Genomic DNA, 22478 nt, shown 5'->3' with positions numbered 1-22478 from the left:
CTGATTATGTGTATGAGTAAGAGAGAGTCCAGTTTGACTCAAAGCCCAGGCTAAAATTTTTGAGCTAGCAATTTAAAAGAATTGTTTTATTAGTAGACTAAGCAAACTTGTGTATCAGTGAGTTTATGTCAATAAACATGTAAGCCTTGTATGCCTTTTTAGAAGCACTTTGAGAATAACCATTTTACCCTCTGCAGAGTACACTGAAATTTCATCTAAGTGAAGGCAGCTGGATAACTCTTTTCTTTGATCATGAAATGCATTCATCTGGGCAGTGGTAACATGAAATCAAAAGTGAAATCAGAAGTGAAGACCCTTCTTAACATTATTCAAACTTAAACTGAACTGACTTTGATGTTTCTGGACTACATTTTGAGTGCTTATTGAAGCCTGTCTTTTTTTGTATTGTTAGGTCTGTACAAAACTGTGGTCCAGCCCCTGGCCACACCAGTAAAAACATTTTTAAGTAGAAGTTAACACATAACTAATTTTGCATGTTGCTTTGTGCTATAACTTAATACATGGTTGATCTTAATGTGGCTTTTCTTGCTGAAATGGGTGGTCTGTGTAAGCCAGTGATTGATACTATGCAAACTGTATTGGGAAGGAGGTGAAATGATCTTTCTATACAGTCAGGTCTCTGCAGGGTACTGGTGAAAAAGAGAGTTAGGAGGAGAGCAGTCCTGGTGATCATCCCTGTTCTCATGCAAAGACCAGTGTCTCGCCTAAAGCTTCATTCTGTCCAAAGTGCTGTTGTGCTAAGTCTCTGCTTCGGAATAACTTTGACACAGCTGGTGTCCTGTTATCTGAGCTGAGTCATTCCTGTTGGTCATGCCGAGTTCTCTGATATGGCAGGTAAGTGCTTTTAAAACACTGTTTCAAAACATGGTTTGTATGGATGCTCAGCTTGGTTGTTGCATTTCAATGGGAGTTAGCAAGCTGGAAACCTACAGCGAGCAAATCCGAGGATGACTTCAGCTTCTGCACTGTCTCTGTTTTCTGTCCTTTCCTGCCCTTCTGTGCTCCCAAACCAAAAGTAGATGTAGATGTGCTAGTGGAAACTTGTACAAACAAGACTTGCAAAGCTGACCAGAAACCTATTTCACATTCTCAGTTTTCTTGGCTGATTATGGTTTGTGCCATTAAGTGAACCACATCGTCATCTGTTAAATTTATTTGTACTTATTTCTGAAGTTCCATAAACCCTACTTTACCAGACTGACTAATTCAAAGCATTTGTTCAAAGCACTACTGCCACATTACTAGTAAAAGGCTCAACAAGGAAAATGAGGACTTGTTGCTGAAAGGGGTGGGTGGTCTGAGCAGGCCCACTTAAAATTTGGGTCCTCAATGCTGGTTTTGCCTCAGCCTTCAGAAAAAGACTCCCAGGCCTCTGTGCTGGGTGAAAGGGATCGAGGAGAAAAAACTACCAGCAGTGGATGAGGGTCAAGTGAGAGTTGAACCCATGAAAGTCTATGGGACCAGGTGAACTGCATCAGAGGGTGATCAACAACCCCTGGGATCAAGAAACGGAAGACAAGAGCAAGCTAAATTTTCCTGGTGAATTCTATGTCTCATTTCCACAATGGAAGCACTTGAATCTTTGCACATATTCACTGTTCCTCGTGCTTCCTTGAGAGATCATTGCTGTGGGTGGAAATTGTAGCCGAGTTCTTGTTTAGGTACATTTTATTATTTAAGACTTGCACTCTGGGCAGCATGACTTCCTGCAAAGCACAAGAGCTTGCATTGCAGTGTCTGAGCTGTTCTTGCTTCTGAGGCTATTTGTTGTGAATTCTTAAACATCATGACTTTACATAGTAGGTTTTGTTGCTTCTAATTGGAAAATGTAACTTAACTATCTGAAAAGAGAGGAATTATTTCTTGACATGATGGAGGTCTTTGGGTACTTCCATTCCTCTTCTAGGGAGCAGTGATACCCTTTTCCATATATATACATAAGTAAGGAAGTTTTTGCATCTGCAACTGTCAGGAATGTACTTTGGCTAATGGATGCAGCCTAGCTTAAAGGCAAGATCCCATAGTGGGTCAGTAAAGCTTTTTTGGTCTGCCACACCAGATTATCATTTTATTTAACCAGAGAAATAGTTTTCATTTTCATTTGATTGCCAAGGGTCTGTCAGCGTTTCCTTTATAAACCCCCTATTTTCAGGGATTTGAGTAGACTTGAGATTTAAGTATTCTGGTCTAAAACTTGGCAAGCACAATCTCAAGTTCACCAGCGGATATTTTCTTTATGAGATTTTAAAATAGTCAGCTGTTTCTTAAATTGTAGCGAAGGCGAGGGGTTTTTTTCCTCTTGGTTAAGCAGATAGGACTATTTTTTCCATCTCATTTATGCCAGCTAGATTTATAAAAATAAAACCTTATTCTCCTGAGTTTTGGGGTTTTATTTTTATTTTTTTGAAAAAAAAAGAAAAAGAGGGGGAAGAACAAGGAAAGTCTGCCTGCTCTTCTGTTTGCCAGAGGATCATGCCTCAAAACCTTCCATTTGCTTTGGTTTGTTTGGTGAAATCCTACCCACTCTCTCTGTCTCTTTTCTCCTCCCCTTTACTTATTTCCCTTCAGTGTATTTACAGTCTCACTACATTTAATTTACAGCATTTCTTTTTACTCTGTTCCTCCCCTTTGCCTTCCTCTGGGGCTTTCAGAGCTTGGTTCTCGTGAATCTGCCTGTTTTACCTCTCTCTGAAAGGCAACTCTGAGGTATTCTTAAGTGATACAACATACCTCTGATACACACTCTCTTGTGTATTTCTTTATACTTAACTATATGTACAGAGAGAGTTCTACTTAAGAACATAACATACTTAACTCTCAGTAGAATATTGCAATTTTTTAACACTTTTCACATACTTTGCTGTGACTCAACTGAAGTATTCTCTCTTTCTTTTCTTTTCCTTTCTTTTTTTTTTTAAACCGAATCTTTAATGTGGACTGAAAAAAGTGAACTGTGATTGGTGCAGAGCACCACTGTGGGTTTTCATGGCTGGGCTCTTTTAGTCATTTCCTGAAAGCTTGGTGCAGAAATGTGACAGTGCAGGAAGCAGCAGCAAGCATAGCAAAGCTTCATGTACCGTTAGAAGTCAGTTTGCTATAGGTAAGGGCACATCCTTCTTATTGAGATGTAGAAATACTGGTTCTGGGATTGATGCTCAAGATCTTCAGGAAGAACCTCTGCTGTCTTGCAGTTCACAGTGGTGAACAAAGCAACTGGGGCTTTAAAATGGTGAGTGAGGAACTATGTTTATGTGACTGTTAAGCAACAAGGGATGCAAGTTAAGCACTGAAGTTAAAGGAGTAGAAAATGAGTGCTTTCAAAAAGCACTATAGTCTTTCTCCCAGGACTTTCAGAAGATCGTTGTCAGAACAAGATGCTGGTACCTTGAAGGACTATCATTGGTACCACCAAATGAAAAGCAAGAAGATGAATAAACAAGCGAGTCCTGACCCAGAGAAACCTCTCGGGGCATACAGGTGGCAGACACATCCTTGTCTTCCCTGGAGGATAAGCAGAAAAGAGGGCTCCTGCAGCCTGAAAGGGGAATGCAGTGATCCAAGTCTTGCCAAAAGTTCTTCTAGTGTGGGTGCTACCAGTGCTGATGATCTCCACGAAGATCCAAAAGAGATGCTCTTCCAGTCAAGGACTAGACCATTTCGGGTTCCGTTCAATCGCTCTCTTTCTGAACCCGTGCCACACATTGGGGACAGGAATGCAAAGCCATTTCTGCAAGCTGTGCACTCGGTGGACTCTGAACAGCAGGGCTATTTCATCCGTGGCATCTTTTCCTCTCTCTCGAGTGGCTTTTCAAAGATAATGAATCGTAAAGGGGAGCCTGGCAGTGAGTCAGTAAATGAGGGGAAGACAGATGATGATCCAGTTGATTTGAATACAGGTAATGAACTCTTTTTTGTTCTGTTTCTGTTTGTGTGTAACAGGTGAGTGCAATGAGACATTTTTGGGGATACAGTAATTGTTTGAACTGTTCTTTAACTTAGTTATATTAACATGGCGTTGGCAACTCTCCGATATGCTATCTTTATTTCGAAAAAGCAACTGAAAAAGGGCCTTTCCTGATAAGGAAGTGGTGTGAGATGTTTTGGTGTGTGTTTAAAAACTTGGAGGTCCCTTTAAAACAAGCATCATCTTGTAGAAGTGGTAGCACTTCTTTCTCAAAGGCACCCTCCGTGTGTGGCATATGTAATCCTGCAAGCACAGCAGCTTCTGTGGTGTTGTAGTGCCCTGATTGAGATATCAAGCTTGCTACTGTAAATGCAGTACAAGGGAGAGAGATAAATTAACACTGTCTTTTAAGCAGTGGTCAAGACAGTGGAACAGATCTAGTTCTTCATATCAGATTCACTGTTTTGTAATTAACTAGCTAAACTGATGCCTGCTCTCTTGGTGGGTGCCAAGGACAGCAGTATTGCAAAGGTTTAGCCAGCTGTGGTTGAGGTTAGCAAGATGCCAGTCTGAGGTTTCATTTAAACCTACTCTGCAGATAACACTTGTAAAGCAGGGGAAAAAAAGAAAAAGGAGCAGGGGGAGGAGGGGGAGGAAGGAGAGAAATTTGCCTTCTAATCTCTTGGTCTTTCCTGTAACTTTCTATTGGGCTACCCAACCTGAACCAGGTAGCTGACGATGCTTTGAAGAAACCTCACAAAGTTTAAATTCATGATAAAACCAAAAATAAACCTTCTTTCTCCCCAAAACCTGAGCACTTTCCAGGGTTCTCCGGATTTTCATATTAAAAGCCCAATAACATCTGGATCTAGTTGAGACAAGTCCTCAGTAGTCAAAAAAAGTAACCTTGGTAGTAGAGTAGTAGTGATAGTAGTGAAAGAAGAATATACTCAGTCTACAGGAGTATTCAGTCTTTCAGTCACAGTGGAGTGTCCCTGACAGGCTTATGTTTGCTACTGGAAGAAGTCTTTAAACCAGAAACAAATGGTCAAAGAGCAGAAATAGCTAAGAAGGACTATGTCTGTTCAAACCTAGTTGTGTACAGTCACTGACTGTGTTTCTCCAAAACCTTTCTCAATTGAAATTTGCTTTCATGACAGTTTTTAAACTGTATGGAATACGTGTTGGGGAGAGGAGATAGTAATGGAAGTACTTCCCCCCACACCTGTTGTTGAAGGCTGTTTGTTGAGGGTTGGTAGGTTTTTTTTCTTTTCTCTCCAGTCATTCACATTAGAAACAACGTTTTATGCTGCAGGGTCCTGTTGTTGAGACTTTCCGGGAGACTGCATTGCTGTTGCAGACTGTTTGGGGCAGTTTTTCTGTTTGGTCTCTTCTGCCCACTAGCAAGCTATACTGGAAAGGTATTCTATGTGATATGAGCATTTGGGATCAAACTCCTGAAGTATATGTGGAGAGCATACTGTAATTCCTTTTTTGCCCTGTTCTGGTGCACTTTGATATCAAACGGCTCTCATATTTCGTAAGTATTGTCATTTAGCTGGGTTATTGGGATGCTTTGCTTTTAGTAGCATGAAAAATGAACAGAGGAAAAGGATTATTTGTAAGGAGCCACCACTTGGTAAATACTTCGTGTCAGTTATGGGATGATGACAAAGCCTTTTGGCTCATTGGCACTGGAGAAACCTCTGTCTGAGCCTGCCAAAACTGGTTTTGCAAAGAGAATCACAGTTCAGGAAATGAGAGAAAAACAATGAGACTTAGATTAAAAGCCAAACTGTCTCAAGAGAGGAAGCTGTAGCCAGGGAGGTTCTTGGAGAAATAAGGTTGATGCAGTTACCCACAGAATTGCCTGAAATCGGCAGGTCCTGCTTGAGCTGCTGTCATGGGACCTCAGAGCTTTTGGTAGGATGGACACCTTTGTGGAATTCCTTTTCAGCCTTTGTCTTCTCAAAGGTTCAGCCTCTGATCCTCAAGTAGACAACATCTTAGTTTCAAGAAAACTAGTTCACCCTGTAAGACATAGAATCATAGAATAGTTAGGGTTGGAAAGGTCCCTCCTGGAGCTCCCCCCTGTGAGTCACTGCTCACATCAGCTGAGCTGCCGGCTCATGGGCAAGGCCTGGTGAGGGCTTGAGGCTGCTTTGGTGGCTCTCATTGCTCAGAACTGAGGCTGCTGGACGCTGTGTTTCCTCTCGCTCTGGTGTTGAAGGCTCCTCTCTGGAGATACCTCACGCTGCTATGTGGGACATAAGACAACTAATAGCTTACCACTGGTTTTATTTTTTCCTTAAAGAAGAGCTGCTCTTCCCAGGGTTAGCTGGGGCTTTTGGGTAGAGTCTCCTGCCCCACACATTACTGTATGCTGAGACCTGATAAAACAGTGGCAAAACTTGTGAACTCCTGGAGTTTAGATTTCAGGTCTGAGGGAGTAACTTAGAAAGAAAAGAGGCAAGGGAAATACACCTAGTCTGTTGTGCAGCCACAGTCTAGATGCTTGATGTGATCAAGCATCACAAGATGCATCAAGATCTAGGTGCTAAAAGTGACCAAATTTGTTCTCCTTCTGAATACCATGGGGAAGAGGTGTCACCCAATTGTCCACTGATGGTTTTAGTGCTTGAGTGTGCAAAGATATTTTCCCATGCCTACAGTCCTGGCTACTGTTCAAGGAAAAATCCAGTAAAATGGATTCTGTTTTCCTGTCCAAGGCAGGCAAAATTCAGAAATCCTCAGGCAACTGAAGTCTGTGGTAAAAGTGCTTCAGGCACTTTACTAGCGAAGAGATGGTGTGAGACATGGGGTTTCTCCTAAGTATGTGAACAGTTGAACTTGAAAAGGCTTTATAGAAGGCCTCCCAGGATTTGGACAGAAATTCATGTCACTGACTAAAACCCAAGAAGATCTTTTCTGTGTTGTTAAATACACAGTGAGAGAGGCATTGGAGTGGAATTTGATCAAGAGAACCTGTACACATGCTTTGTCTCCCTTCTGTCCAAGGAGCCAAGCCCTTTACTTCCACACATTGATTGTATTAAGGGTATTTCCACTTTCTTCTGAAATACTTTCAGATTATCAAGTTTTTAAAAGATTATCTTCCTTCCAGCAATTGCCTGGCCTCTTGTGTTTTGCTTTATCTCTGCACCAGAACTGCAGAGGCTGGGTCATCTTCATGGGTTTGTGTAGCAATTGGTGGAGTTTGCTGCTGAGCTGTGTAAGCCTAGGGAAGGGCAATCCCCTTCTTCAAGAAATGGTTACCTCCCAAAAGAGGAATTTTTCTTTTTCTGGCAACTTGATGAAGGAAGTGGGATTTCAAAAGAGAAGGGAAAAAAAAAAATAAAATCTGGGTATTTTCCAGTTGGTCTCACAGTCTAGGAAGCATGCTCCGACACTGCTTCATCAGTTCTTGGCTGTAGAAATCCCTGCTGGATGGACTCACTCATCCTCTTTGGTGATGAAAAGATGCTGAACCTTGGGAGAGCTGCCCAGAGCCTTGGCAGGATGCAAACGCTCTCTGAAGTATGTGGCATGCTTTCTGCAACATACTACAGCCTGGGTTTTAGTAGGAAGAGGACAGAGAGAGTGTGGACTATTGGTGGGAAGAGCAGAGCTCTTTCCAAATGTGCTGCATGGGTCTTCACAGGAGAAGCTTGGGCTGGGTTTGATTGTGAATGAAGTGCTTTGGTGCATAGGTGCTGACTTCTAACCACTTGTAGAACCAGGTGTTTTGAGCCAGCATTTACATTAGCATATGTAAAGCCTGAAGGTAAAATGATTTATACTTAGTATTTATTACTTATAACATAGGAAATCTACGAACATTTTAATTTCTAGTAAATATATCAGCTTGAGGAAGGAGAAGTGTCATTCTGATAAACTTGTTGATTGTGAACATACCATGTTTTCAGTAGAAACAAGATAAGGGTATTGAGCTATACAGACAAAGCCTTGGGTCCAAGGGTTGTAGGTGAGCCTGACGCACCTTTTCTTATTGTTTGAGTATTACCAGTGACCCTTCAACACTGTTGAGAATGGGTTTGTGAGAGAGTTCTTGGGTAGCACACATTTCACTGTTCTTTCTTATCTGGATCTGAGGGCAGTGCGAGTTCAATTGTAGATTGATGACAAAATAATTCTTTGGTTGAATCAATTACCTATATCTTCCCTGGGTATCTCTGTTTTGGTTTCAGGCAGAGGGGTGGGGGTATGAGGGTAAACACAGATTTATTTAGTATGTTTTTAGCTTTCACAGTTGCTGTCTTTTTACGACTTTTAAAAAGACTCTTCTTCGGGATGATTTCCTTTACTTTCTTCACCTGGATAAAGATATATTTCTTTGGTCTTTTAATTTCAATTTCATGCTCTAATAAATTTCATGCTTTATTCATTTATAGAGTTGTTTTGTGCCTAGAGTGACAGAGAATATTTTGCGTCTTTGCTTTTCTGCAGTTGATTTTAGGGTGGTTTGTGTGTTTTGTTTGGTTGGTTTTTGTTTGTTTTTAATAATTCCCCAAAGTTATTCCAGCTCTGTCTTCTGTTTAATATCTTTACAGTCTAGATTCATTAATTTCTATTTCTTGTATCTCTCCACATAAACTTATTTGGAGATTTGGGTTCTTTTCGTATCTCAAAGCTGAAGCAATTCTGCACTCTGTTTCTTTCAGCAGTTCCCAAAATACAAAACTGTTTCTTCCTGTCTGAGATGGGAATTCAGTATTTATTACTTATTGGAGCAGCTTTTCTATTTTCATGTTTTCAAAAACGGTTTCTCATTTTAGAAGTCCTTCTACTGAGTCATTTTCCTCCACCCCCAAATCTCTTTTGCTCTTAAGTAGTTTATTTTTAGTGGGATTTTATTAAGGAACTTTCACACAATTGAGCTTATTCTGTAAGTGCTGTGCAAATGTCAGTTTATATGCCATCTGCTACAGTCCCTATGTTTCATTTCAAGGTGTAGTCTTAATGTTAAAACTCATTTTCCTTCAATTGACAGAACAGATTCAACATAGCTGCTTTTACCTAATCCCTGTGTTGCATTAAAATGACTGTAATTTTTTGTAGAGTTATAACTATGAAAATAACATGTTGCAGTCCAGTATCAGTCTGTCTCTTTTGAACTGTGGTATGGCTTTGTGGTAGTAAATATTGTGTTACCTGGTGTATTGAAAATTACAGGGGGAATTTGGATGCACAGGGGAGCGTTTCTGGTGTTCAGCAGCTTTGAGTATCACTTAAACACCCCACTACCACCCTGCACCACAGAGTATTTCCTTTTGCTGGTTCCTCCAAAACATTGTCCTGTTTAATGTGGGCAGTAGGCTAATACTATTCAGCTGAATATTTATTGGACACAACACAAAATAATTAGCCATAATATCTGAAGCTAATAAAATTATGCTTATCTGGATTTAATGACACTTAACAAATAGTTTCTCTAAGCAGGGAATTGTGCTCATTTTGGTACTGGCTGTTGATTTTCATTTCTTTAAACCCCAGGCCATTTTGTCTGAATCCAAAAATTAACATTCAGTGGGATGAATGTGGACATTTATATTTGTAAGAGCTATTTTCTGACTCATGAAATCATGGCAAATAAATGGCAGAGTCTTGCATTCCAGGTTGCTTTTTGTTGTTTTTTGTGGTCTGTATCTGTCAGACTGTTGGGATGTTGTACTTTATGCTGCTGTGCAGAGGAGGCTGATAGCTGGTACATGCAGGAATATTATCTCTGATTACCTTGATCATGAGAAATTATCATGTGGGAATTACCTGAGGAAAGAGTAATTGTGCCCTGGAGACGTCTTCTTACCTGTTTTCTTTGTAGGAAGTTGCAGCTTTGAAGAGATGCAGCTTTCTTAGAGGCAGCCAATGAGTAAAAGTGTGGAGATTAGGAGAAAGGGATCCCGGTGAAGTAAAGATTCGGAGTTTTGGTGGGAGAAGCTTTTCCTTTGATAACAGGCCAGACAGGGTCAAAAGGAACGGGGTGGAGGAGTTAATCCAGTGTTTGCTTTCCGGAGGAGGAGCTAAGTCTGGAGCAGTTCGATTTGGAGCCTTTGGCAAAGCTTCGTGTTTCGATTGTTGAGTCTCAGGAAAGGGAAACTTCAGCCACAAGGCCCAGGGGCCAGGATCCCTGGGAGGGCAGCAGGAGATGCTCATGGTCTAGGGAGTGCCTGTGTCATATTGGCACCTATCCCACAGCCAAGGAGGGGAGCTGGTCCTTGTCATTTCCCCTGAGGGGTAAGTGAGCCCAGGCTTAGGAAATGTGAAAGAAACTGTGTTCTTTTTAAAGGTAGGCCTAAAACACATCTGTCAGAGTGTGCAGGAAGGGGAACTGTACCCAGTGGTTCAGCTGTCCTGGAATACTCAGTCCCTCCTAAGCTTATTCAGCACTGGAAATGGGAACCTTAACTCTCATAGGCATGCACATTTAGGGCCTTTATCGAAAGGGTAAGTTCTACTGTGGTAAATTGTTCACCAGGCAAAGCTCCCTGGTTTGCATTTCAACAAATGTGGCCCGTAATGGAACTTGACATGAGAACAAAATTGCCTGCAGGCTTACACAAGGAGAGCTTCCTAGGCATGTTGACCCTTTTTTCCTTAAAATAACAAACACAAAGGAAAGTATTTGGGGTTTAGGTCTTTGGGGTTTGGTTTGGGTTGTGGTTTTTGGTTGGGTATTTTTTCCTCCAAATAACGCATGGTGTAGGTTTGTAATGCTAACAGTATGTGATTTAGGACTCAAAGCATTGGCATTTTAGAAGTAAACAAACATGCACAAGATTATGTCTGTGCTTTTATTTATATCATTGCTCTACTATAGAGTTATTTGATCGCCTGTTTTAACTAAGTAACTTGTATTATTGCCTAGCCGTATGCTTTCTGTGGTGATACTTTCTCTGTGGTAGTTATTCAAGAGGCTCTTTAGACTCTTCTGAAGTAAATACATCATAATCCTGTAAAATATCATTTGTTTAAAGGAAGTTGTTTATGTAAACAACAGGCTAATGCATGAAACTCTTGACATGTTAGCATTGAAACCAACTGTCCCTGGGTGGTTTTGTTCTTACTATGAGGAAAGCTGAAGTTAGACATCTGGTCTTCTGTGGGCGAGAGAGATTTTTACAAGTTACAGGACTGCTTGTTCAAGTGAAGTTAAAAAATGTTTTGTACGGAGAAGGTGAAAAAACTTACTGAAATAGCTGGTTTCTCAAAAAAGCTCATATTTTAGAGAGCAGGCATTCTCTGTCTTTATTCCTTGTGGGGAATATGCTGGTCATTTTAATGTGTGCGTTTGGTACAGGAGCATCCTTCTCAAAAACCATTTGTCTGAAAACTGGTGCAGAGGAGCCAGATGAATGTGAGAACAGGTAGTGAGCAAACGCACCTTTCCAGCTCAAATGCATGTATTTCTGTCAGCTGTCACCACACATTGCTATTCATGCTGTCTATGGGGATTAGTTATTTCTTGGTTTAATAGTTCCTTGTCTTTATAAGAGGCTTGGAATCTAGCTCTTGAGATGTGTTTCTGTTGCAAAGCTCTCCAGTTCTCCTCACCCTCCCTCTCCCCTCGCCACAGACACATCCCTTTTTCTAAAATGCAGGATGCATGAAAGTACACTGCCGAGTCCAGTGGTAAGTTGTAAGTAGACCAGTTTATTCATTTTATGTCTGACTTTAGCTTTTGCATGTTTTATAGGAACTGAAGTGCTTTCCAGCATCCCATACTCTGACAGCTCCCAAACAAAACCTTAAAGTCTTCTGAGATTATTGCATGCTTCTGCGATGATGGTATGGTCAGATTTCTAGCTGCATCTCACTCATCCTAAAATGTGATCTGTAGATCTTCTTCTACTCACATCTGTGAATTTACAATGCATTTTCATAGAAAAAAGGCTCTTTAATGTGGTCACACATAAGAGCAATTTTCCTCAGTTATTTAGTGACACAGGTGCTTTGGCAAGTGGTATTAATGAATTACCACAAAAAAAACCTGCCAAACCAACACTTTCTTTTGACATTACTGATCAAGTATATTGGCTGTGTTCTGTGTAAATAGACTTAGTAACCAGTTCCTCTGTGAGCTTTATTAAGCAATGAGGCCTTGCATGTTTACTGTAATAAGGTGCTAGTGTTTCCGGGCTGGGGTTGCTGAGTGTGTAGTGCTTAGCAAGGGCAAGCTTCTGGCTGCAGTGTGGTTGGCAGTAGGTTTCATGTCATCCCTTCTGTAGCTTGATAAAACAAGTATGGTTCAAACCACCGAGTCTTGAAATGACAGTCTTTACTGAGATAGTAGTGCAAAGGGATACTGAGACTTACTCTTACCAAAAATTTTGAAAAGGGACAGGAGAAGAAGAGAACTCAGTCTGCTGTGACAGAGCCAAATCATTTGTCTTGATGTTGGTTTTCATGAGTTCTGACTGACTTCCACCCCCACTTGCTTGTTTAACTGTCATGTGAAGAGCTGGCTCTTATTTACAATGTCTCAGTGTTAGAGGTGACCTGTGTCAGTAAAAGCCTTTGAATCCTGAAGACTTGTAGAAAGCATGGGGGCCTAGGAAATTGTTGAATACTCTGGCAGGGTGGGAGGTGAGGCCCTTGTGAATTTGTGGGGTTAGGCATTAAGAGTTTTATATATATTTTACTGTTAATCCATAATCTCAAGGAAATGGCTGAGCTAGTCAGGCTGGTACTTAAGAAAAGTTGGTGGGCTAGCAGTGTACATAATTAATAATAAGGCAAGATCAAACCAACATATGTCAGTAAAAGACTGTGCAAAATTTTCTCTACTGTGATCCTGCAGAGACAAATCTTAGAATCATAGAATCATAGAATAGTTAGGGTTGGAAAGGACCTTAAGATCATGAAGTTCGAACCCCCCTGCCATGGGCAGGGACATCTCACACTAACTCATATCACCCAAGGCCTCGTCCAGCCTGGTCTTGAACACTGCCAGGGATGGAGCATTCACAACCTCCCTGGGCAACCCATTCCAGTGCCTCACCACCCTAACAGGAAAGAATTTCCTCCTTAAATCCAATCTAAAATTCCCCTAAGTTTTAACCCGTTACCCCTTGTCCTGTCACTACAGTCTCTAATGAAGAGTCCCTCCCCAGCATCCTTATAGGCCCCCTTCAGATACTGGAAGGCTGCTATGCAGTCTCCCCGCAGCCTTCTCTTCTCCAGGCTGAACAGCCCCAACTTTCTCAGCCTGTCTTCATATGGGAGGTGCTCCAGTCCCCTGCTCATCCTTGTGATCCTTCTCTGGACTTGTTCCAACAGTTCCATGTCCTTTTTATGTTGAGGACACCAGAACTGCACACAATACTCCAAGTGAGGTCTCACAAGAGCAGAGTAAAGGGGCAGGATCACCTCCTTTGACCTGCTGGTCATGCTCCTTTTGATGCAACCCAGGATACGGTTGGCTTTCTGGGCTGCAAGAATGCACTGCCTGCTCATGTTCATCTTGTACATGTTCAAAATCAGGCTGGTGCCCTCCTACATGCTGCTTAGGTGCCAGTGAGCACAAGTCAAGGTTGGGCAGCTGGGAGGTAACTGAGATGGGCAGCATTGCCCTGCTGCCAAGGCATCACTGCTTGGGCACTGCCCCAGGCAGCTTCCAGGCTGGGCTAGCCCTTAAGTCTATCCATAGAATCACAGAATCAACTAGATAACAACACTGCTAATGACTTTCTAATTTATTTTTTTTTTTATCCCTTTCCACATGCAGATATGGGATTGCTGCAGCCACTATTTTAGCTGCGCTAACAAGGTAGCTTTTAGCTGTCTTGTCTGCAGCATCAGAGAGCTCGATGCAGGTTGCCACAAAACCTGCCTGAAGAGCACATTGTAATGACAGACCAGTAGCACCAGCTTAAATAAACTCTAATAGCTGCAAAAGGGAAAGATTTTTTTCCAGGCAATACCTTTTTCCTTCCTCATTGTGGAGTTTCTTCTGAGCTTTCTGTGGATGCTACGTGCCTATAAACAGAAGTGAAGGCCCTTAAATATAAATGTAAAATGCCGTTGGGTTTGTCTGGAGGGAATTTCATGCATAAAGCAGGAGGTATGAATTACTTTAACAAAAGACATGAATGGCTCAAAAGTACTAATTGAGAAATTTGTGTTTGCCTAGCAACCAAACCAATTTATTGTGTGCCTATGTAGCATCTTGAATTTGATGGACGCTAGCTCTGCAACAGCCTAGCTCTGCTGTGCAGCATATGTGCCCAGGCTTCTGACACCTTCCTACTGTTACTGTGGAAACTATAATTTCTAACACCAGACTAGTACATCCCTGAAAAGGTTTAAACAGTTTTTGGGAGTGTGGTGGGTTTTTGTGTGGGTGGGTGGTTTTTTTCCTGCTGAAGCAAAAGGGGACAGAGTCTGCAGATGAAAGAAATATTCCTGTTCATCATGAACCCAGCTGGTGCACTGACTGATTTACATGGTTGTGTTTAATGGGGAATCACATGTTCAAATAGATGTAGATATACTTGTTTTACTTATCTCCAGGTAGGTGTGCTATATATGAGTTTAGACATACGAACCTAAGGAGATCTGTCAGAGAAATGGAAACTATAGTGTGCAGGGGGGGGGGGAATCCTGACTGATTCATACATTTCTGAATTGTCAAGTATATGAGAGGAAAAAAGTGACAGCACAGAGCCTCATCAGATGCCCTCCCTGCCCCAGCAGGCCCAGGCTGAATTGAAAACACATACAGCAACCTCCATGCAGAATAACTTCTGCATGGCTATATAATTTCAAAGAAAAAGGCTTTCAGGGTGATGATAGGTATTGTCTACATTTGTAATGTCTCACTTGTCTTTGGATACCCAACAGCCTTCACTTTGTTTATTCAGAGATGAGCAAACATGAAGCTGAATGTACTTTTCAATGATCAATGTAAATCAATGTGAGAAATGGAGATCATTATAAAATGTACACACACATACGTATTTAGCAAGGTTTACTAGATTGATTGCTTCTAAACCTAGAGCTTGACTCCTGTTATGTGCAGAGAATTCATAAAGAGAGAGTCATAGCCCAGGGACAGTGAAGTGTGGTCACTGATGGATAAAATAAAATTCAAGCCTGTTTGCATTTTAATGGATTTTAATCACATGAGAGTTTGGGAAAGAAAAAATAGATTGTTTCCCCCTCCTCCTTCCCATTTCATCATTGTGTCTCCTTGCTTCAGGGCTAGCAAATCTGGTGCCAAGATATCATTTTCAGTCCTTGTATTGTTGTTTCCATGATCACTATTAGTCACTGAGAACAGAACAAATAGTACTGGTCTGTAGATGTGGCAAGGAAAGCACAGCTTAAAGTTTTTTGGCAAACTGAGTAATAAGGAGGAAATGAACAAGATGCCATGCATGGTTTTTGTCGCCAGAGATCTGCAAAAATAAGTTTGACATCCGTCAGGGGCTGGGGGGTAGGGTACCCTCCAGCTCTAACCACGTGGAAGCACCACTGTGTCTTTAACAAATTAGAAGTCTTGAAAAACGGGAGTTGTTCCTTCATCTTTCACTCCTTGGTGCTGCCCCTCATATGTTTGCTATTTCTTCTGTCTGCGATAAGATCTTTGTAAGTATTTTAAATGTTCTTGCTGTGTACTGCTAGCTTGGACTAGCTCTGCCTGATTCACCAGTCCCTCCTGCCGTCTCTGCTGCTGCAGCATATTCATGCTTTATCTGCTGCTGCTTGTTCTATCTGAAACGCAGTTCCCTGTGTGATAATATTGGTTGAAATTTATCCCTCAACCCCCAGAAATAATTTTTGTTCAAGAACACCGTTGTGATGACAGCTAAGCAGGATATTTTGTGATAATACTAGCACTTATAAAACACACTTTCTGTGTGTTTTTAACACACAGAAAATAGAGAAGCTCAAGTTTTTGCCCTGTATTTTCTTTTGTTATATCACTAAGTGGATGTTTGTTTCTGTTTATATTCTGATTTCGTGTGTGTTTTGAAATCTCATTGTACTCAGTGGTGGAAAATTGGCTGCTTAAGTAAAGGCATGTTAAGGACAGCTATCTACAGTAGCTGGAAGGAAATGCTTCTCAAATGTATTGTCCAAGTTGGTTCTAGTTAATAGTCCCTTGGGTACATGAACTTTCCTTACCTTCTCCACCCATCTTCTGGCAGAAAACAGAACTCTTAGTATTTTAAATTAAAAATTAATTAATTAATAAAAATCTTTGCTGCCTTTGTACATTGTTTCTCCATAGGAGTGAAATGAATTTCAGTAATAACTCATAAAATCAGTTGTGTGAGTGGATTATTCCTACTGAGGGGAATTCCACAAAACAGAACAGTAACATAAAGCAAATCCCTTCAAACTGAATGAAAATAGTTATATAAAGATTCCACTTTCCCTTTCCTCACAGTCTGGTTGGATTTACTGTTACAAAATACAGTTGCACAGCGAGACTGCTAATTAGATGTTATCAGGCCTGTTTCTGCAAGGTTGTGACCTATAAATATCTGTTTATCATTGCTGTAGGAAAGACATTTTCTCTGGTTATTTATCCTTCCTGGCTTCATTTGTTCTCCGAGGATTTTGGAGAAGACCCCCTGTGGCTTTACCCTTCTGACAAAAAGGGGTTTGGATTTGCTGTGGGAGCTTCATGATGTCAGTTTGCAAAACGTATGGTGGGGAAAACATCTGGGACAAGTGCATGCTTGTGCTTAGGGGATTTGTGACATTACCACTAAGCATCAGGTAAATCAGCTGAAAAGCAGTAGAGTAAATAATGAAGGGTTAGGTCCTCTCAAGATTTGTACTTTGCAGGTTTTAGGGAATGTAGCAGGAGTAAGGAGTTAAAATTAACTAGGCATGGGCTCTAGGGTGGAGGGTGTTTTGGGTGAGGATGTGGGGTTGCCTTTATTCTTCATAGCCTATCCTACTGCAGAGAGAAGGAAACATTAAGTAGAGGGGAAACCCGGTTGAAGAATACCTGAAATACTGCACCCTCGCTACAGATCCTTTAATTAGCTAGTCCATCATCAAAGGATGCATTAATCATGCTTCTTTGGGGTTGCCAAAAGCACAGTAAACCTGTTTCACCTGTTTTGGTGGTACCTTGGGAGCCTTGATCTCAGCATGGCTAAGATGTCCAACTGAGCTGGCCTGCAACAGTGTATTTCCCGTGACACCGTGTTACCTTGCAATTTCTCTGTCCTGGCACTGTTATTTCTTCCCATGTTGCCTCTTTCACAGTTAGTTTCCCTCAACGTCATATAAAGTAGACAGGAAGAAAGAAATCACCTGTTATATTCTGAAATTTTGAAACAAAATTATGCTTTGATTTGCAAATATTAACATTATGTGGTAATAAGGAGAACAAAGGGCTATGAGTCAGGGTGCTCCTCCTCAGCCTTGATCTGAGCCAGCAACTTAGTGTCCTGCCTTGACCAAGTTAGTGGTGACCTCTTTAATTAAAGTGGATTTTTCTCCCAAAGCCAGTTTTCCCCTCCCTAAAAACAAGTACAATAGTTGGATTAAATTACAAAGGGGAACTAACCTCATATAACTTTTAACTAAAGGTTAAAGGGTAGAGCTGATAAAAGAGGTATAACAGGTCGTTGCCTTGATGCACTAGATTAAATGTGGGACTTAGGCTATTTGCAATAAGACATGTCTGCATAAATCTAAATATAGTTCAGAATCCCGATTGCAGTCTCCTTCCTCTAAAGTTCTGTGTCTGAACCATCTTTAAAGGATGGAAAAGGTCCAGTCTTTTTTATATTAACATTGCATTACTGAGATGCATGAAGACTTTTCAGATGTCGGAGAGAAAAATGGAATGAGGAGCATTTTACTGCTTTTGTACGGGGTTTTGTTTCTAAGTAGGTCAAATCAACAAATTGGTGTATAATAGCTGGTTCCAGGTTCTTCTGAAAACATTCTGAAGATGCCAGAAGGAAGCAGAGTGAGTCTTTTTAAATAGCATGGGGAGTACTGAAGGGCTTCTTTTACATTATATTTGAATCCCTTGAGGTGGTCCTTTACTAAGTCATTTGTTTTAAGTGGTTAAAATAAGAAAGTTAAGTTTAGCCTGTATACCTGAATGACCTGGATAATATGCAAAAAAAATGCACATCGTTATAGTAGATTTTAATGTCCTGTGAACTCTCCCTTCAAGAAGGGAAATAAAATTGTGTGAGACATCAGCGGTGGTCCCAACTACTATATTCTCTATTCCCAGAAGTCTGTTGAGGCAAAAAAAAATCCAAGCCTAAAAGTAGCATCTAATCACTCATGTATACACTCAGGCTTCAAGAAACATTCAGGCTGAAAATAGCTAAAAGAGTACAGCAGTAACAGGCTGTGCAGTGGTGGGAGGGTAACTGAGCTCTTGAAAAGTCTAAGGTATGGGAGAGCATCATGTGAGAGTTCTGTGATGTTGTGGGTTTGTTGGTTTGATTTTGTTTTGGTTTATTTAACTTTTTCATTTTTTCCTTTATTCCTCTCTCTTGACATGAAAATCACCACACATGGGGAGGGCTATTTTTTGAGACCACAGAGGCTGCGTTTCTGTAGAGGCAGGTTTAAGGAAAGGGGAATTCAGCAGTCCTGCCATTGCCAGGAGAAATTGAATTTATGGGCTGAGATTGTTCGCATCAGTGACAATGAATGTACCTGTTTTCTTGAAGGAAAGCTAAAGTTGAAGGCTTCTAAAACAAACAGGCTGCATGGTGTAATTCAAACTGCACATGGAAGCCTGAAAGGTAGTGTGTGCTTGTTTCAGTTGTTATTCTTGAACTTGTCACACTTGTGGCTCATTCTTCTCTCAGCAGAAATGCTTTTCTACGTTTACCTTTACTCCTCTCATAACTCCCTAGCTGGCAAAAGAAATCAAAAGGATCTTGCGCTCTTCAGACCAGTCTGTGACAGATGAGTATTTGGTGGTCAATGCCTTGTTGCCAAGGGTGCTGAGTAAAGCTGTCTGTGAACCTTTGGTAATGGTGTTTTTGTCAAGCTCCAGGCACTGCTTGTGGTACAGTTGTCTTTACCTTTGACTGCAAGTCTACCGTACGCTTTTTTGTGCACTCAAAAAATGCAGGAACTGAGCAGCATTTGCTTTTGTTTAGGTTTGTTGGTCTGTTGGTTGGTTTTTTTTCACAGCTGCCTTGGGCCAATGTCCTTTTTAAGTTCAGTATGCTTTTCCTCTCATCTTCTTCCTGCACTGCTGCAAAAAATGAAGCATTATGAGGGAGCAGCCCAGTCTGGATGTTTGGTGCTGAAGAGGTTGTACAATAGAGATTAGGGGCTGGTGAGGCAAGCACTACAGAGAAAAAGACAGAGGGAAGGATATAGAGCTGGGTAAGAAAAGGACCATGCATAAATTAAGAGAAAAAACCTGCAGATTTTTTTCTCCCATGAATAATTAACTTTTTTGCTATTCTCCATTTTCCAGTTCCTAAACCTCAAACCAAAATCAGTCCTTGCTCTGGGGAGAAGTATCACTTGAGAATCTTCTCAGAAGTTGGCAGCTTTTTAATAGGGGCATGTAATCTTTTATAATCCTCTCTACAGGTTTGTAATAACCATTTTTGTTTTGAGATTCCAGAGTGTTTTGTAGGCCAAGAGGGAATTTAACTGTGAGAGAAAAATGTACTTAATATTCAGGAGCAAAGATGAGTGGTCCTGAGCAGGGAAGGAGAACTGAATAAGAAGAAAGGAAAACCTGCTTAGTATTGTAGGAAAGATCACAACGACGGCTTTGAGCAACTGCGGGCTATTTGAAATCTTAGGTATCCTGGGAACCAATTTGTTTTTTTACACAGATAGCAGCTTTTGTTCTGGTGATGTCATGAGATTTACAAGGCTGCACAATGACCTGCTTGTTTGCAGACACGCGGGAGGCTGGGATGAGCATGAAGCACACCTGCACGTTTTGTACTGTCCCCACCTTGGTTGGGTTGTGTTTTCTGGTTCCACTTGTTGAGCTACCAAGTGTGCAGATGATTGCATGATTTGAGGTTCCTGGCATCGATCCATTCAAGAAGGTGCTGATGTCTCCCGATAGACACATCTTTCACGCTGTCTCTCACAGAACCTGGTTGGGTGCAGACTATGAGACCGGGGAGAAGCAGCTGAGGAAAGTGAGGATCAATTACCCTTTGTAAGTTTAGCAATCAGTTATGCACCACATAAGAAGCTTAGAGGAGCTCAGCATTCAAGCTAATTGGCAGTTTTAAACTGCTATTAAGAGCTCCCACACCTTTTGCTCAAAGAAGCTGCATGGTGACAGTGAGCTAGTGCAACTTTCTGGTTTCCAGTCAGAATTACCCTGCCAGGCCAATTTTAGCTTTATGTCTAATTTTTGCTTATGCTGTTAGCTCCTTAGCTATCATTTTTTAGGACTTTGCAAGAAAGCTTGAGACTGTTGGCACACTCAGCATCTGCTCGCTAAACTACTCGTAAGACTTTAAGACTTGTGGTTTCTTTTTTTGGAACTGCTCCATGATTTTCCCTTTTGAAAAGAAAATCTTGGTGAAACTGCTTGCATGGTTATGGCCTAACTGAATTTGTGCTCTTTAGCTTCTGCAGAGCACTTGGGTACTGGGGAGCACTGAGCTATGTTAGCAAATGTTAGGGTCTGAGGGTAGTAAATGTGTTAGTACAGGTCTTGGGAAAGGTATGATTTTTGAATTACATGTGTTATGGGGAAATGAAAAGGGAAGTTTTGGCTGATTTCTTCTGTAGTCTCAGCGTTGGTGTGAAAACTACCAAGCTTTTGATAGGCAAAGTGGCAGCGTTGCAAGTAATAAGGCAGATGTACTGACTCAGGACCAAGTTAAATTGGCAGAGCTGTCTGGGAGCTCAGCTGGGGGAGTGAGCCTGCTGTACCTTGCTCGCTGATGGCTGTCTCTTGTGCAAACAAGTCAAATCTCTCCTAGGGAAGGAATGAAGGGGTGGGAATGATGTCAGCGACGGAGAGGAGAGGCAACAAGAGCTCATCCTTCTGGGAGATGCCAAGCTTGTAGAACAGTAGCATTCTGTATTTTGTCTCCTGAGGGTTTTAAAGAATTAGATATTCATTCATCTGATGGCTCAGCCCTTCCCAGATAAAAATTGTTCCTTACTCTTCTTTTATGCACAAAAACTGTAGGAAGCTCAAGAGTCTGGCTGGTGGCTCTGGTAGTAAGCAAAATACTGATGCTTGCTCTTTGAGCTATAAAGGTTAATCTTGTGTGGAGGTGAGACTGCTGCATGTGACAAATTCAGAGCAGGAAGGCAACCCTTTTCCCACCCTATCACAGATCTGATCAAAGCTTTTCAGCAGCTGGTGGAAAAAAACTGTGCCTTTTACTGTTTTCAGAAGAGACACAGTCCTCATTCACAGGAGGGGGAAAAATCTCAAAACCTTACCCATAAGCAGTGATCAGCAGATACCTTCAGACTTCTCATCTCTGAATTTTAAGGGATTCATTCACCCACACTTGGCATACTGATGGTAGGGAAGTGGAAGCACACATGATAAGCAGAAAAATTGCCATAGTGATATTTCTGTGAGGGTACAGAGAATGAAAACTGCGCCCAACTGAACAGTTTTATGTGAATCTGTCTGTGGCATATAAGATTCTCCACTAGGGTAATGGAAAACCATTTTTTAGACTATGTCTGATCACTGCCATTCAATAAAGAGTAGTGGAAAGGTCTTGTGAAGAATTAAAATTAAAGGTCTTGTGAAGAATTTGTGTTGCAGTGCCAAATGCACTGGAATCTGAGAAACTCATGGCACTGGTCACGGCTTCTGCCAGCTTCTAAAGTACCATTTTTGCCTACTTAAATCTTTTTATGGCTTTGTGCAGAATGGATTTTCCAGGTAGAGTTCTAGCTGCAAACAGTTGCCATAAGAGTTTTTGAGATCTCTGAAATGTGATGGGTTTGACTAAGCTTTCTTTACCTCAGACCCACAATATTAGGTTTCCATACAAGCATTTGATTATCACTGCACACAGCTGCTAGAGGAGAGTAACTGGATTCAGCTGAATTGAGGGCTAGTTGTTGCATGTGTAATGAGTTTGAGTGCAGCTATTAAATATAACAGAAAGAATTCACAAATACTTCTGTAATAACATCCTACATAAATAGCATGCCTGTCATCCCAAAGGATCTGCTCATGCTTTCTACACTTAAAATAGCAGCTACTCCACCACAGAGATCTGTTGCTGACCACGAAAACGTAGGTACCTCCTATAGAATGGAGCCGTGCCACGCAGTGATTTAGAGGGGCAAGTCAGCAGTGCTGTATGTCACAGTAGCTACAAGAAGCTTCCTAGAACACCTACAGAAATAAAATAGTAGGATTAATGATTTTATTTCTGTAATGTGTACTGGTCATATCTCTTAGTATGTTGTGATTTAAATAAGAATTAAGCAACCCTAAGTACATCATGTTTTCTCTGTAGCATGAGAGTCTCTGCATTACCACATAAATGGTATGTGCTGAATTTTCCTTATATTATACAATGTCATGAGTGTTGTATGTTCTTTGTTGGGAGATTGTGGTACTTCT

At 41.2% G+C, this 22478-nt stretch overlaps 1 protein-coding gene across 9 annotated transcripts in view; it reads left to right on the top strand.

Moving 5' to 3' along the window:
* RASAL2 (RAS protein activator like 2) overlaps window positions 1-22478 on the top strand; it is a 180789-nt gene that overhangs the window by 55897 nt on the left and 102414 nt on the right. For 2 of the 9 annotated variants that reach the window (XM_057427025.1, XM_057427020.1), the window contains exon 1: window positions 3038-3917. The exons of 4 other annotated variants lie outside the window; for them this stretch is intronic. In XM_057427025.1, the coding sequence (XP_057283008.1) occupies window positions 3329-3917 (589 nt within the window). In that variant the 5' untranslated portion in view covers window positions 3038-3328. Of the gene's footprint in view, window positions 1-3037; window positions 3918-22478 lie in introns of those variants that run through there. 3 more of the 9 variants (XM_057427026.1, XM_057427023.1, XM_057427024.1) reach the window with 2 other exon arrangements.

The sequence above is a fragment of the Pezoporus wallicus genome, unplaced genomic scaffold (genome assembly GCF_028554395.1).
Source record: "Pezoporus wallicus isolate ANWC-B61680 ecotype Strahan unplaced genomic scaffold, APGP_CSIRO_Pwel_v1 scaffold_7107, whole genome shotgun sequence".
In the NCBI taxonomy this organism is placed as follows: Eukaryota; Metazoa; Chordata; class Aves; order Psittaciformes; family Psittacidae; genus Pezoporus; species Pezoporus wallicus.
Note: the sequence above shows the minus strand (reverse complement) of the source record. Positions and strands in the feature narration are given on the sequence as shown.